Source organism: Octopus sinensis, linkage group LG4 (genome assembly GCF_006345805.1).
Source record: "Octopus sinensis linkage group LG4, ASM634580v1, whole genome shotgun sequence".
In the NCBI taxonomy this organism is placed as follows: Eukaryota; Metazoa; Mollusca; class Cephalopoda; order Octopoda; family Octopodidae; genus Octopus; species Octopus sinensis.
Window position 1 is genome coordinate 7,388,320 of NC_043000.1, and position 17,700 is coordinate 7,406,019.

Sequence of the window (17,700 nt, forward strand, 5' to 3'; positions counted from 1 at the left end):
TATCTTTTTACCTTTACCTCTGCTCCAGATACAAATTTCTCCCCCCCCCCCACACACATCAGCTTTTGGTCCATAGTCTCAAACTCTCTCTCTCTTTCTCACCACTACTGTAATAGCCTCTACTCCACTCCTTGGTGTTGGCTGGTCTTGTACCACCTCCTCTTCAGCACCCTAGACTCACTTGTCTTTCCTCCTCCCATCACTCATACACCACCCCGATCAGATGCTGCATTAATGCACCCGTGCTGGTGCTACTTAAATGCACCCATGCCAGTGGCACCTAAAAAGCACCCAGCACACTCTGTTACCTTGTTGGTGTTGGGAAGAGCATCCAGCTGCAGAAACCATGCCACAACAGACAGGTGTTGTTTGAACTGCTCCCTACTCACCAGCTCCATGTCAAGCTGTCCTACCTGTGCCAGTATGGAGAGCGGACGTTAAACAATGATGATGATGGTGACGTATAGTACTGAGGTAAATGTTCCAACTCTACAACATACAAATTCATGGTCAATTACCAGTTTCAGAAACCCTTGTTTATTTTTCAATAAAACAAGCTACCTCATCATTTTACTGTCTTCTTCTCCATGCTTGCATCTCTCAGAAGAAATTTGTTGAAGCAGACATTCATACTATAGGTGGACACCCTTTCTGCTGCTGATCACCTGTTTCCAAGCAGTGATACATGTTTATAATTAGTTTAGTGCACAACGCCTAGGCAAGGATAGATGGATGGATGCCTCCATGCACATGCGTGCGTGGCAGGTTTCTTTACAGTTTCCAACAACAAAATTCATCAGCAAGCCTGGTGCTATAGTAGAAGACACTTGCCCACAGTTCTGCACAGTGGAACTGAACCTGAAACTGTGTTATTGTAAAGAATGCTTCTTAACCACTCAGCCGTGCCTTTTCCTATTTTCAAAATATTTCATCCATTAATTGCTAAAATTACGTGTAATATTAGCAATATGAAGTCTATCAGTAAAATTGTGTTATTGGTTTTGTGTGTGTATGTATAGTATAGATTCTTGCAGAGTTGTTTCCTCCAAATTGTCTGTGTTTTCACTGGTTTCAGTTATTGGACTGTATCTATGCTGGGGTACTGCCTTCAACGGTATTAGTTTATAGTTTATTACATCTATCTCACCACTTGTTTCATTTGGTCTGCAGCATATTTTACAATATCTATTGGACAAGTATTTTATCTTTAGGTGTAAAGAGACTCAACTTGACACATTTTAATATAGTTGCACACTCACTTATACACACACACACACACGAAATTTTCACATAATAGTTTATGTCTAACCAAATTTCGCTCAAAGATTTATTGGACTTGAAGCTATAGTAAGAGGATGATTAATCAATATATTGCATAGTTGGATTGGATCCAGAAGCATGCGGATGTGGAGCATACATGTCAATCACATGGACTAGTTGACCTGTGTGTGTGTGTGTGTGTGTAGTTGCATGTGTTCATTCATGTATGGTGCAAATCAGCATGCTACTGGTAAATAAAACAGCAGTGTATATATAGAATGGTAACAGACCATTACTTACTCTCTCTCATTGATGCTGCAGAGAAAGAGGTTCATGAGACTCTTACACTGAGAGATTTGCTGGAAGAAGGGAATGCAAGGAAGAGTGAGGGATCAGCTGCTCCAAGTGGATTCAGCAAAGGTCCCAGCTATTGAAGTTAACAACTATATGATCAAAATAGAGCCCTAGAAAGGAGCACCCTCAAAGACATCAAATTGATGAATCAAGTTATTAAGTAACATTTTGTTACTAATTAGGAAGAGAAATAGCTTAAACGTGTTGCAAGCCTATAACGAGAATGGTTGTACATCAATATGTTTGCTTTCTAGTGAAACAACTATACAAGTCCTCAGGTAAGAGCAAACTCCAGCATCTGTTGTCCTGGAGAAGACCTTTAACACAGTTTTACACTCTGTAGTCTGGGGTCTCTAAGAAAACTTTGGTATAGGTGAATTGCATATGAGAGCTGTACAAGTCCTGTACAGAGATGCCACCAGCAAGAGGAGAGTTGGCAATGAGTTCAGCAAAGAATCTAGTGTACAGTTATGTATCTATCAGGGCTGGTGGGATCATCTGTATGACTGAATTTTCAGAGCTGTATCTATTGATTAGTGAAGATATTTCAAGCAAGCCTAGAATTGACAGGCCTTAAACCCTTTAGAATTCAGATTACTCTGTCAAATGTAATGCTTATTTATATTCACATTATTTTGAATCAATTGTGCAATATCTTGTAGCTTCTAGATTTTGACGACATGATTGTTTACATTTAGAATGACATTGTAGGGTAGGTGTGAGAAGTTGGATCTGATTAGTTTGAACATAAAACAGGTAGAATATTAGAGCCAGATTACAGCCAGTATAAATGTTAATGAGTTAAACTAATTTAATTAGCAGTAAACAAGACAAGCATGTGAGAAGTGGCTCAGCTTGATCTGTGGAAAAGGAGTAGGCAAGAAGTCCATATCGTATGTTTGATATAAACCTGTTTGGTGTACAAGAAATGTTATGGGATCATAGGCAGATTGACAGAGTAGGACTTAGTGTGCAGCAAATGTACAGGAGTAGTCAGTTATAATAACTCTTCATAAAATGAATTCCTAGAAATAGGTAACAGGCTTTTCTTACCGAGATGACTTAATCAACAATGCAGGTGGTTCTTTTGATGGTATTGTTGCCAGTGTGGAAAAAGTTTTGGAAGCTATTACTCTTGCAGCAACAAAGAGATCTTCCTCTGCAAGTGAAGGGCTGATTGTACAATACATCTGTATTAAGTGTATTATTGGCACTAAATACAGAGGATACCTCCTGAGTAGAAAGACATGAGGTGGAGCTTTCTCTGATAGATGTGTAATGTTATATGAATGATTGTCAGAGTACAAATGAGCTGTAAGAAAAACTGGGTATCAGTGGAAATGGTTGTAATATGGTGCAAGAGAGGATACTGCACTGGTATTGACATTTCATACAGACAGGATGATGATGGTTGACTAAAGAAGTGCTAAGCAATTGAGCTAGGAGGAAGATGGAGGGAATTGGGGCAATGGCTGATCTTAAAGAAATTATGAGGGACTGCAACAAGGGACAAGACACTCATCCGACCCATGCAAGATAAAAAAACAAAACATAAAGCAATAATAATGATGATAATGATCTCTTTCTTTCTCTCTCTCTCCTTTCTCTCTCTCTCCTTTCTCTCTCTCTCACAGTTTTTTGAGGTTACTTGATAAAATTCGATTCTACCAGATTTTGTGTTGCTCCTATTATTTAATTTGAAAGTCTAATTGATTGATCACAACAAATATCTTTTTCAACTTAAGATATGATATTAATATCATGAGAGCTATAGTTGGATTTTTATTTGCTTTTAGTTTCATAATTTTCAAACACTCAGTGATTGAGCTCTTTTAATATTATGCAAAATACTTATTTCTCTATGGCCTTCATTTCATTCTCAAAATTTGTCACTTGATTTAAAATGTAAACCAAGCAAAAGTTTTTTTTTTTAAATTTGAATTTTATTAAGTATAAAATGTGAACATCAATTTGTGCAGTATTTTTACTGCACATATTGATGTTCACATGCATATATTTATGTGTATACATCATACTCTAGAATAGTGGCTGTCAACCATTTTTCACTTATGGACCCTTTTGATCCCTATTTTACTAAGGCAAGGAGGTCCCTCATAGCCATTCAATGTCTAAAAACCCCTATTACTTTTTTATGATTAAATATGTTTAGGAATTGTATAGAGAAAGGTGTAAATGTTTTGTGTATTGCATAAAAATTTTAACAAAATCTTATTTAGAACCCCCAAGGGCAATATGAACCCCGGTTGAGAACCACTGATATAGAACCATCAAAGTCACTACAAATACTTGGCCTTACTATCACTGATGATTTCTTTTGGAAGATCACATTGCTAAAACTGCACCCAAAATACTAAACTCCTTTGGAATTGGAAAATATTTTAGCTGTGATTAGATGCTGAAAATCTACAAAGCTTAAATGTGATCAGTATTTGAAAGCTATCCATATATGCATCTGAAATGGTAATGATGCTTCTCTCTCTCTCTCTCCCGCTTCCTCTCTCTGATACATAGAATATCCAGCTGATAAGCAAAGACTTTCAATCCAGGCATTGGCTTACTATCACTACTACAACAACTTCTGCTTCTCTAAACTAGCATGCAACACACCATTGCAACCCAAGCTCATTCATGCCATCTCCACCTTAAATAACCATCTTCTTTCACCATACCTGACATTATTCCTGCCTATGTTTTTTGCTCAGGCATCAGATTCCAACAAGGAATCCTCAACCACATCAGGCATAAAGGTTTGCATAGACCATAGGCAACACATCCCATTCTTTATCTAAAAGATAATTATAAAGTCAACAGCTAACATAACAGCACTAATTCTGGAAATGAGTTTCTGCTAGAAATAGCAGTCAAAGACTGTAAGGGCTCTCTTTGAATTCACCTTACTGTCTTAAAAAAAAACATCAACATAAAAACAAGGTCTCGTTGGATGGTATGATCCTTGATACACCAGACTAAAATAAAAGGTGGGATGTGCATGGCTGAAGCATGCTAGGATATACAGTTTTTCCTTTCTTTGACCTCCTTGGACCAAATAAAAAGTAACTTTGATGTGCAGGATCTAGTAACCACTCCTAAGTATTTGATCTGTGATCAGGACTCAAACTTGCATGGACAGAATTAACTTAAACTATTCAATGAGGCACACTATGATGTCCTTAGTAAAATCATAAAGTATGGCTTAGATGTCTCAGGCTTCCCTTCTCAAGCTCAAGCCAGTGGGGTTAGACCAAGGGGATGGTGAAAGGCCTGACTCTGCCAATTTTCCTGTTCCATGGTGGTAAGCCCCCATCTAGGATGTCACATGCTGTGACACCTTCAGTGGCAACTTGGTGTGTTCAGTTACCAGTCCAGGCTCTGCTGCTTGTCAGCTTGAGAAAAGCAAACTGTCAAAGTATCAGTTGTTCTCTGGCAGGTTTATGGTTGGGCCTGTGGCAGTGGAGACCTCTGGCATTCTCAACCCCTGGACCATATCACCTCTATTGGGAAGGAGATGACTATCTGCAAGTGCATGCCCCATGAGTCAGAGTGGCTGTTCCAGTACATCTCCCTCCTCATCTTCAGGGACAATGCCTTTTCCATTTTGTCTGCTGGGACCATGAAGCTGTCTGAATTACAGGAAATTGAGAGAATGTAAGAATTTTGTTGCTTTATTCTTTTTTTCCCCCCTTTTCAGAATGATCATGATAATATACTAACATAAAGTAAACTTAAAAAACATGTTTTTTAACTAAGCTAAAATAAAAAAAACAGCAGTTGCAGTGGGTGATTTATTCTTTGCCCACTCAATAAAACTGCCAGTGTGACTCTGATGTCAGTTTATATTTAGAATATAAATGCAGAAGCATTGAGAAATATGTAGATAAGTAATTTAAAGATGTAATTTGAAGGAAATTCAGTTGTAAATAATAGCTTGTAATAATATATTGGGTTCTTAGAGGCATTTCGTCTGCCTTTGTGTTCTGAGTTGAAATTCTGCAGAAGTTGACTTTGCCTTTCATTCTTTTGAGGTCGATCAAATAAGTCCAAGTCAAGGACGAGGGGTCAATGTAATCGACTTACTCCCTCCCCTGATATTATTGGCCTTGTGCTAAAATGTGAAACCATTAATATATTGGGTTAAATCACTTTGATTGGGAAAAAAAAATGACCGAAAGTTTGTGGCTTTTGAGTAGACTTGGATTTGGTTGATATAAACTGAAAGAAGCCCATCATTTGTGTGCGTGTTTGTGCAGCCCTGTTTTGACATTGCATGATAGTTGTAATTGAATGTCACTGTCATAAAAGTAATGTCGTTTGTTTCCAATTTTCCATGATAACATGTCTAGTCATGGGAAAATATTACCTTGGTTACAAGCAAGTAAGGATTGGTGACAGGAAGGGCATCCAACTGTAGAAAATCTTCCCCAGCAGATTCTGTCTGATCCATACAAGCATTGAAAAGTGAACATTCGAATGATTGTGATGATTATATTACAAGATCATAGATTTAGTTTTGGGGAACAGTATGTAGGAATTGAACCTGTATGGCAGCCTTTGTTTCCTGTATCATTATCTGCTCATGAACTATGGGTTCCTGCCCCTGACTTCATCTATGTAGAGCTAAAAAGACTGAGCCAGTAAATAGTGTTGTTGTTTCTTGATCAGGTCATTCTTGATCAAGCAGGCCTTTCATCAAAGATGTTCTCGCTTTAACCATCCCTTCTTTATTTAGAAGTAATATCAGACTGTTATATGATGTGTTGTTGTTGTTGTTCATCATCATCATCATCATCATCATCATCATCATCATCATCATCATCATCATCATCATCTGTTTTCCATACTGACATTGGTTGGACAGCTTGACAGGAACTGGCAAGGACAGTGACTGCAGCAGGTTCCATAATCCATTTTGGCTTGGTTTCTATGGTTGGATGCCCTTCCTAATGTCAATCACTTTACAGAGTGTATTGGGTGCTTTTTATGTGGCCCCTTGGTTTTAGGGTTTCAATTATTCCTTTTATTTTTTCCAAGACAGTATGGTGTAAGGAGAAGGAAAATTGACTGCTATTTCCTGGACGTCAAATACCCCATTCTCGTTTTTGATCAGTAGACCAAATTTCTTGACTAGTTTAACATCCGCACTTGACCCTTGGGTACCTTCAGCAGAGTCCTCTCTGCTGCAAGTCCCTTCTATTTAACCAAGTTTCTGTTCTGAGGACAAGTTCCTGTCCTTTTGCCAGTCACTGAGCCCTTGCAAAGGATCATAGGGGTCTACCCTTTTGCCTTTCACTAGCCCCTTAAAAATCATCTTGATTGTATTTCACTGCATCTAATGAAAATAACTTTAGCTCATCTGCCGATTTTAGACACTAAATAGCTTATTGAACAACGTGTATATATAAACAAACTTACATTTGTTTTTATTAGAAGCATTGAATGGGTATTGTACGATACAAACAAGGAGGTAATTTACCCATTATTTCAGCAGTTCTAACGGCAATGCTGTGTTCGAAACAAATATCACCTTGTTTGTATCATACATTGCTGCTGCTTTACTGTCATGTCGCTTCACACCTCTAACTTGTACATCACACTGTCCATTCTTAGTTGATTCCCTTCTTTATTCTATACACTCACGCAATGCTTATGAAGTTCCAGCCCTAAATTAGATTGTGTATAACTTGGGTATAGAATATGTACACTCTAAGTTGGAATATAAACTGTCCTATAGGGGTCATATTTTTGACATCACAAGGCTTTACACTCTGATACTCAGTACTTTGCTTTCTCTCTCTCTCAAGTTTTATCAAAAGTAATGCTGTGAAGAAAATAAATAAAAGATAAATGGCTAGAAGAAATAAGGGAAAAAAATCAAGAAATATGTATGCAGGTACATGTTTACAGAAGCTTACATAGAGATATGTGCAGATTTTTACCATCTTTAAAAATGTTTCTTTTGGTGTAGATGATGCAAAAATGTATGAAAATACAATGAAAAAATAGATGACTTCAAGGAATAACAGTGTAAAATTTCAGTTGTGAAACAGATTTCCATATCTGAAGATCTTTTCTAAGTACATGTGTTTAGATGGAAACTTTTAGTATTTATTTAGTAGTAACTCTTATTTATTAAATTAAACTAGATATTCTATTAGCACAAATCCCAAATAGAAAATTATGTACACAGAACCACCCCTGGGAACTGAACCAAACATCTGCTGCAAATCCAGACAACACTACACTGATTCGCCAACACTACACCTGATTTTCTCCCCTCCATACTCACGCAAACATGTATCTGACTCATACACTGTTCACTTTCCAGACATTTCTACATTACTACATATAAATTATACACACTTTTAACAAGTTGTGGTGCACCTGAGCACTGTATACAATAATTTCATTATTATTTTATTATTATAAATTTTATAGACTGCATAAGCACAAATCTAACTGGAAATAATTGTGCCCATGGAATTGAACCACACATACACAAGCAATAGGCTTCTGCACAGTTTCCCCTTCAACAAAATTTCACTCACAAAGCATTGGTTAACACAAGTCTTGTTGAAGACAACTTGCCCAATGAACCACTCAGAGCTGTGGGGTTGTGTGAAGTGAACTTATTAATCATGTAACCATGACAGTATCTAATTTTCCAGTTGCTCTCCCAGAAATTTTGTTATTTTTGTGTTCAGTGAAGTTCTTTTTAAAAGATATATTTCTAACAAATTATGTTTGCAAACACTTTAAGACATCTATTAGTTATGTCAGTGGATTAATAGCTACATACATTGCAAACACTTATTGCACTTTTGATATTCTTTTCTACTCTAGGCACAAGGCCCAAAATTTTGGGGGAGGCGGGGGGCGCAGTCGATTAGATCGATCCCAGTACGCAACTGGTACTTAATTTATCAACCCCAAAAGAATGAAAAACAATGTTGACCTCAGCAGAATTATACCGCTAAGCATTTTGCCTAACATGCTAACGTTTGTGCCAGCTCATCACCTTCTTGCATTTTTAATCTGAAGAACATGAAGATGGTGAGTTGGCAGAATCCTTAATGGCATTTCGTCTGTCCTTACGTTCTGAGTTCAAATTCTGCCAAGGTGGACTTTGCTTTTCATTCTTTCGAGGTTGATAAAATAAGTACCAGTTGGACACTGAGGTCAATGTAATTGACTTCCCTCTTCTCCCCCAAATTGCTGGCATTGTACCAAAATTTGAAATCAATTTAGAACAATATACTTTTAACATTTAGTTTATATGAAGAAGTAATGGGGAAAAAGAAATGGAATTACCACTGAAATTCTAGATTACAATTGGTTAAACGTGGAGTAATTATTCTGTTGTTTACTTTGAATGCAGTTTTCTAAAATTCCCATAAGGACACCCAATTTTGGAAGGAGTATGTGATTGATTAATCAAACATATTACGGAGAAGTATTTGCATTGATCTGAGATTGTGTGCTGGAACAAAAATAATTGCAGCATAGAAGGTGCTTATAAGCCATTTAAGAAACACACAAAACCGTTAGATTCACTTCAACATTTAAATTTAATTTGTCAAAATACTTTTGTCACTTTGAGACCGCAACCTGTTCACTGACAAAACTTTGTGCTGCATCACAAAGTTTTGTTGTAATCAAACATATTCCTTGACTAATGCTTTATTTTATTGACTCCCTGGAAGGATGAATGCTAAAGTTGATCCTGATGTAATTTTAGTTCAGAACATAATGGCTCTGCAATTAAATCCTCCAAAACACTTTGTTCAATGTTTTCAAAATTCTTTCTGTTGATTACTTTCCTAACCTTGCCTTTCAATAACTGTGTAGAACGTTTGAGAAGTGACTGCTACTCAAGGGAGGCAACTGTAACTTTTTCTGATATTTAATAATCAATGAATTTTCTTTATGCAAAAGATTAATAGGGACCTGTAAGTTCTGTTTAATTTTTAAAAATAACATTTTCATAATTTCAGAATAGATTAAGCATAGATAAATGTAGCAAGTGCATTCATATATGTAAAAACATACTCATTTAACTAGTGACTGTGAACCTCACTAGTTAAATGAAGATAAAATAATGTCACGCAAATTCAGTGATGATCTATCCATTACTGTTAGAGAAAACATGTTATTGCATAATCAACATGAGCTTCCTATAAGGGTTACTTCAAGGAACCTTCATTATTTTTTTTATATACATATATGTTGAAGAAATTTTAAGATTTTTACTTTCTTGCTGATTTCTTTGTGTTTATTTATTTTTGCAAATTCAGTCACCATAGGCCAAACTATTGGCTGGAGATAAAAGCAATTAATTCTCAAAATAAAATTCTAGGCTTCATTGATTTATAATATGATTGATACCTACTTAAATGATACTGTACTATACTTGTATACTGTGTAGTAATGTGAAATTAATAGAAATGAAAAATACACCTAGCACAGGCATAAACTGATTGAAGTAAATTTTTTATCAACTATCCAATAAATTTGTTTCAATTTTTTCCATAAGAAATTATTTTTATGTACATATATATTTATATATTCTTCTTTTCTTTTTATTTTTCTATGCAACTTTATCTTGATTTCAATTTTGCTTTTACTATTTATTATGTTTGCTTTCTATTTATGTGTCTGTCTGTCTGTCTGTTGTTCAAAAGAACAAAAGGAGTAACCATAATCTTAACAGACCTTTCATCATCGTTTAATGTCAGTTTTCTGCGCTAGCACGGGTTGGACGGTTCGACTGGGGTCCGGGAAGCTAGGGGCTGCACCAGGCTCCAGTCTGATCTGGCAGAGTTTCTACAGCTGGATGCCCTTCCTAACGCCAACCACTCCGCGAGTGTAGTGGGTGCATTTTACGTGCCACCTGCACAGGTGCCAGGGGGGTCCGGCATCGGCCACGATCGGTTGGAGCTTTTAACGTGCCACCAGCATGGAGGCCAGCCAAGGTGGTGCTGGCAACGGCCACGTTTGGATGGTGCTTTTTATGTGCTACCGGCACAGAAGCCAGTCAAGGCGGCGCTGGCAATGGTCACGTTCGGATGATGCTTTTTATGTGCCACCTGCACAGGTATCACAACTACTATTTCCATTGATATTTGTTTTGATGTTCATGTACATGCACTTGACTCAACAGGTCTCCTCAAGAACAGCGAGACGTTCCGGGTTCCAGGGTACTTTGAATGGGCAGGGGCTATGCGGAACTGGTGCAGGAAGCAGCCCAGGTCTTTGCAGTCACAGCATATCTCCAGAGATCTCAGTCCTTCGCCATTGCCTCAGTGAGGCTCAATGCTCTGAGGTCATGCTTGACTACCTCATCCCATGTCTTCCTGGGTCTACCTCTCCCCCTGATTCCTTCAACTGTTTGGGAGCGGCACTTCTTCACACATCTCTCCTCATCCATCCGCAGTACACGACCATACCATTGCAAGCGTCGCTCTTGCACACCACATCTGATGCTTCTTATGTCCAGCATTTCTCTCAGGGTGCTTACACTCTGTCGTGCGTGCACACTGACATTACACATCCAGCGGATCATGCTAGCTTTATTTCTTTCAAGTCTATGCATATCCTCCTTAGTCACAGCCCATGTTTCACTACCGTGAAGCATGGCAGTTCGCACACATGCATCATACAATCTACCTTTCATTCTGAGCGAGAGACCCTTTGTCGCCAGTAGGGGTAGGAGCTTTCTGAACTTTGCCCAGGCTATTCGTATTCTAGTGGTGACACTCTCCGAGCATCCACCTCCACTACTAACTTGGTCACCCAGGTAGCGGAAACTATCAACTACTTCTAGTTTCTCCCCCTGGAGTGTGATGGAATCTGTTTTCTGAGTGTCTGTGGTGTCTATTGTCCCTGTGCATCTGCCACACATGAAAGCTATCTTATCAGTTAATTTCCCTTTGATGTTGCTGCACCTCTTATGCGTCCATAGCTTACACTGGGTGCATCTTATGGAGTTTCTACCTACACCTTTCCTACAGATCGAGCAGGGCCACCTGCCCGATGGGGTGTGTGCTGAGTTCGCCTTTCTGCTTACTATAACTTTGGTCTTTGCTACATTTACTCTAAGGCCCTTTGATTCTAACCCTTGCTTCCACACCCGAAATTTCTTTTCTAGTTCCGGTAGTGATTCTGCTATAAGAGCCAGGTCATCAGCATAGAGGAGCTCCCAGGGGCATCCTGTTTTGAATTCCTCTGTTATTGTCTGGAGGACTATGATGAATAAAAGGGGACTGAGGGCTGAGCCTTGGTGTGCACCTACTTCTACCCGGAATTCTTCACTATATTCGTTGCCAATCCTAACCTTGCTGACAGCCTCTCTGTATAGAGCCTGTACAGCCCTTATTAGCCATTCGTCAATCTCCAGTTTCTGCATCGACCACCAGATAATGGATCGGGGAACCCTGTCAAAGGCTTTCTCCAAGTCCACAAAAGCTATGTAGAGGGGTTTATCTTTAGCTAGGTACTTCTCCTGCAGTTGTCGGACCAGGAATATAGCATCAGTGGTGCTTCTACCCGGCACAAAACCGAACTGCATCTCATCTAAGCAAATTCTCTCCCTAATGAGATGGGATTATGACCCTCTCTGTGACCTTCATCACCTGATCTAACAGTAATTCCACCCAGAAGCTTCTGCGCATATTTAAATTTTCATTAAGCTAAGAATCTAAAGGAGATTAACAAAGTCAGAAGAAATCAACCAGACTTGGTAGTAATTGTTGAAAGCTGAAGTTCTCCCAGGCCAAAACTTTGACTCTCAACCTTTTGAAATGAATATATTTTAATCTGCCATGCATTTGCAAAGTTAGGTTCAAGTCGATCTCCACTTCTCGATGGACACCTCTGTATCATTGGATTTGTGTCTAGTCTGAAGAAATCAGTTTCACTAAGCTGTTGATTAAAAGAGATTGAGTGATTATTTGTGATAAGTGCTGTCAAGGAAGTTCCTTGGCATTGCCTTGTATATGACCTTGGTTGTAGCCACCACATCTTGTTTCTAAGCTTTCATGTGAACTGTTTTATTTTATAGATAGAATTTATGAAGTTTCAAACTGATGTAGCATAATTTTCTACTTGCGTATATAGTTTAATTATTATTAAATATCTTCTGAATAGATTACCTGTAAACAAAGACTTTTTGAAGTAATATTCAAACTTAAAACCGTGACTAATTTTTAACAAGAACATATGGTATTGGTGTCCGTATGTAATCTGTGAAGTAAAAATAACAATAGTAACAACTGTTTTTAATTTAGGCATGAGGCTAACAGCTTTGAGGAGAAATGGTTAGTCTATACCATTGACCTCAGTATTTGACTTGTGCTTCATTTTATTGACCCTGTAGAGATAAAAAGTGAAGTTGACTATGGCAGGATTTGAACTCAGAAAGTAAAGTTGAAAGAAACACCACAAAGCATTTTGCTTGACACTCTGATCCCACTTGCTCGCTGGCTTAATAACAACAACAATGACGGCATTTTAGTTTAGTCACATTGAAGAAGGGATACAGCCATTGCACTTGCAAGCTCTTCCAGATTGGTTTGGCCATTACAGTTGACATTCAGCTTGAATTCTGTTGCTGATATTTAGGGGGTTTACTGGGAAGATAATGCTGTTTTGGGCCAAGTGCTTAGCACAGGATCTGACAGCTAAAACACTGTTAGGATAAAGAAGGAGAGGTGGGTGCATCAAAGGGTTTAGGTATGGTTCACAGAGGTGTAGAAACGTTTAGAAGAAATACAATTGTGCACACAGCTTGTTAGTTTATTGGTTGTTATTGTGTGTTGGTTAGTGAACACTTGCTTATTATGCTTTATAGGATGTGAAGCTGTTCAGGATTGGGGTAGCTGTTGTTGTTAAGCAACAAGACGTTAAGGGTGATTAGGTGATGGTCTAGAGCTTAGGGGCGGGAGACTCCAGACCTTGGGGGGAAAAAAAACTTTGGTTGTCTTGTTGTAGCCAAGGGCTCTTCGTTGACGCCCGACACCAGTGGGAGGTGACCCTCGAAGTCACTGGAACTGGAGATCTCCAAGTCCAGACAGACAGACAGAGGCTATGTGTTACTGCTTTTGGGATTATGCTGTTTTGTCCTTAAAGAAAAAAGGGCCTATACAGTCTTTGTTTGTGGAAGTCATGCTGGAGGTGTCCTGATTGTGTGCTGCATCTAACAAAGAAAGTAGTTTACCCCTTGTTTAATGGTGATAGCCAAAACATTGTTAGAAATGGTCAGCGTGCTGAGCAAAAGTAATTATTATTTCGCACTTGGAAAATTGTGCGTATCATATTGGGACATTCAATGGATTCAGATGGAAAAGGTATGCCTGGAGTGGATGTGTTCTATGTGCACGTGTGTGCTTTACAGAGCAAAGTTCAATGCCAAATGGAGAGTGAATGTAATGACTTTGTAGGAATATAGCTCATAGTATCAATGAAGAGAATTCCATGAAGTTTGTTAAGATATTCTTGGCAAGGTCAGACTACATTTAGGAAGTGACAGATGTGACAGTCTATGTTGCATGAAAGTATCATTTACTCCTCTGATATTGTGCAGATGTTCTGATAGTGTATAGATGCCTCCTAATTGGTGATGGTTTGGTGATTTTCTTCAGGTACTGTGTAACTAGAGGTGATTTCCTCAGTATTGTTGTACAAACTATTTATATAATAAATGATGTTTGCTTTGTTCTCAAAAAAAAAAGTATAAGTGTTTAATTAAAAATAAAAATAATTATTTTTTCCTTTTCTTTTTCCTTTATGGCTGTTTATAATAAATTTAATTTAATCAGATTTTTTGGAATATTATCTGTAAAAACTGTTTTATTTATTTATTTATTTTTACACAATCTCAAAGCAGTTCTAAATAGAAAAAAACCCAAAAGTTTTCAAGGGGCCGGAATAATTATAATATTTGATATCCAAATTATATTTGAAAATTTTCAAGTTTAAGCTAAAACTAATTATTTCAGAACTTGAGCTGTTAGGTTTAATTACATTTAAGTCATGTATCTATCTTTTTTTTTTAAACTCATGTTGCTTTCTTTCAATAAATATTCTGATGACAGTTATTTAATCTCAAAACTTATTTCAAAATCTAAATTCAAATCCCTTTGCATTTTTGCAGCAATTGCTTCATAATGGTTCTAAAATTAGTTGATCAAATTGAATGACTCATTTTCAAAGACTGCACTCAGTAATCTTTCGACAGAAATTTGTAAAGAGAAGCAGGAGGGTACCTTTCTTAAAGATCTGATTGAAGGGAAAACAGCTCCTCTGTATAACATTTTAAAAAAATCCTTTAATCCTTTATTTTTTTTTTTTAATTTTCTTTTTAGCTTTTCAGTCAAGACACTCCAACTGGATGGCAAGATTCGGTAATAAATTTTGTGTTCAGTAGTTTTATTTTCATTTCTAACCCAATTCCTGCCAAGGCCCTCTTAAAACCTCCACACGCTAATTAATGCTCCTGTAAAAGTTTAGGATTTTATCGTTATTTTATTGTCAGCTTCACTATCATCATTTCATGGAGTGAAAAATGAACCGGCCACCATTTGAAGATGTCTTGTTTATGTAGTGTATTGTTGAGAGCAAATCCGTTTAGCTGAACCAATCTCTCTCTCTCTGATATCGACAACAACAAGAAACCACAAATGTCTCAAGTAGATGAAATGAAGAAAACTTTAAACATGCCACAGATCCACATTACTACCATTCCACAGCTTGTAATGCCTCAGAAAAATCAGCTTTTTTTTTTATCTGATAATTCTGTATAATGTGACCAGCTAAAGATTGGAATGGATATTAAAGAAAGTTGTAGAGTTCACATCATCTCATTTCTCCTCTTCTATAAATCTGAGCTCTTTTTGGCTATTGGTATTTATGAAGTCACATATCTTTCAATTTGTGAAGTTAAGTTGATGTGCATCCTTTCTACCAACATGTGTCAGTCCTTGTTTTGTACATTGAATACATGAGGTAATTCATTATAGAAAACCCACTGGCATCTAGTATTAAATTATTATTATTATTATTAAGGCTGTGAGCTGACTGAATCGTTAGTGCACCAGACAAAATACTTAGCGGTATTTTGTCCATCGCTTTGGTCTTAATTCAAATCCCACCAAGGTCGACTTTACCTTTCATCCCTTCAGGGGTCAATAAAATAAATACCAGTTGAACACTGAGGTTGATGTAATCAACTCATCCCCCTTCCCCAAGATTGCTGCCCTTGTGGCAAAATTTGAAACCATTATTATTATTACTGTTATTATTAAGGTAGCAAGCTAGCAGAGTTGTTAGCATGCCACACAAAATGCTTAGCAGCATTCCCTCTGTCTTTACATTCTGAGTTCAAATTCTGCCGAGGTCAACTTTGCTTTTCATCCTTTCGGGGTCGATAAATTAAGTACCAGTTGCATACTGGTGGTCAATCTGATCGACTGGCCCCCTTCCCCAAAATTTCAGACTTTGTGCCTATAGGAGAAAGGATTGTTATTATTATTATTATTATTATTATTATTATTATTATTATTATTATTATTGAGTGACACTGGGGTAAAATATATGAAGCCCAGTATACCCATCATGACAACCAGTCTGATAAGGGTACACCAAGCACATGCATCACAACCATATGTGCACATCATGGTGATCTCGTATCAAGATAAACAGAGCATGACCTTGCAGGTGAGGCCCAGTTAGAATTTTCTTCAGGGCGAGTAGCCCATCCTGCTCAAAAGGTCCCTGAATAAGGGTTGTTTAAGGATGTTGAATGAAGCACCCATGTTTCCAAAGGTGAATTATTCAAACCCCAAAGAATCCCTCTCAACACATGGCTATGATGCTCCCCTACTACTTCTGCTCGTGATCAGAGATGCACATATCGTCAGCCACTAAGGGACATGCTCAACTGGTTAAGGTCAAACAACTGGCAAGCAAATCTGTGGTGTTGAGCAGAATATTTACTGTAGCCCATCTTTTATACCAAGACAAAACAATTCTTATTCTTGATTATTATTATTATTATTGAGTGAGAGGGTAGTGCATGCCATCAAAGTGACACTGGGATACAAGTATACGAAGCCCAATATACCCATCATGACTACTCAGGTGATAAGGGTATACCAAGCATGTGCACAACAGGGTGATCTTATATCAAGATAAACAGTGCATGACCTTGCAGGTGGGGTCCAGTTAGAATTTTCTTCAGGTCGAGTAGCCCATCCTGCTCAAAAGGTCCCTGAATAAGGGTTGTTTAAGGATGATGAACAAAACATCCATGTATCCAAAGGTGAATTATCCAAACCCCAAAGAATTCCTTTCAACATATGGCTATGATGCTTCCTTACTACTTCTACTGATGATCAGAGATGCGGATTATCATCAGCCACTAAGGGACATGCTCAACTGGTTAAGGTCATAGAACTGACAAGCAAACCTGTGGTATTGAGCAGAATATTTGCTGTAGCCCATATTATTATTATTATTATTATTATTATTTCTAATATTCCTTTAAAAAAAAAAGTAGTTTCTATCTGATTATAAATACCTTGAATTAAGTATTTCCATATAAGTTTAAAGTAGTGTGTGTATGAGAGAGAGAGAGAGAGAGAGAGAGAGAGTATTTAGGTATCTTGTCACTTAATATAAAAAACCCTCATTTCTAGAATTCTCTCTTTTATGCAACAAAAATTTGAAATTGAATCATTAAAGAATGCTAGTAGCCGCAGCAGCAGCAGCAGCCCACATGTACACCCTTTTGCCTGTTTGTATTTTGCTCATATTCTTTTATCATCCTACTGGTTGGGTAGTTTCACAGCCACTTTCCATACGGTGCTCATTTTAATACTAATGTCACAGTAACCACGACCGTGTTATTGTAGTGCTGCTCCTGCTGCTGCCGAGGATGACGTAACAGACATCAATATTCTCAGTCCCCCCCCTCATCTTTTTAACTGAAAAACCGATTTAATTTCATGTGTTTTACTACTTTTGTTGCTACCTTTATCTAACATACGTACATACCTCTGGTCTGCTGTCACTAAA

General features: G+C 37.7%; 1 protein-coding gene across 6 annotated transcripts in view; it reads left to right on the forward strand.

Moving 5' to 3' along the window:
* Nucleotides 1-17,700, forward strand: part of LOC115210910 (heat shock factor protein) — a 168,973-nt gene that overhangs the window by 141,255 nt on the left and 10,018 nt on the right. For 3 of the 6 annotated variants that reach the window (XR_003881455.2, XM_029779689.2, XM_029779690.2), the window contains one exon: nucleotides 14,991-15,029. The exons of the other annotated variants lie outside the window; for them this stretch is intronic. Coding sequence is in view for 2 of the 3 variants with exons in the window: in XM_029779689.2 (XP_029635549.1) it covers nucleotides 14,991-15,029 (39 nt within the window). In the remaining variant the exon portion in view is untranslated. The remainder of the gene's footprint in view (nucleotides 1-14,990; nucleotides 15,030-17,700) is intronic. 6 annotated transcript variants of the gene reach the window in all.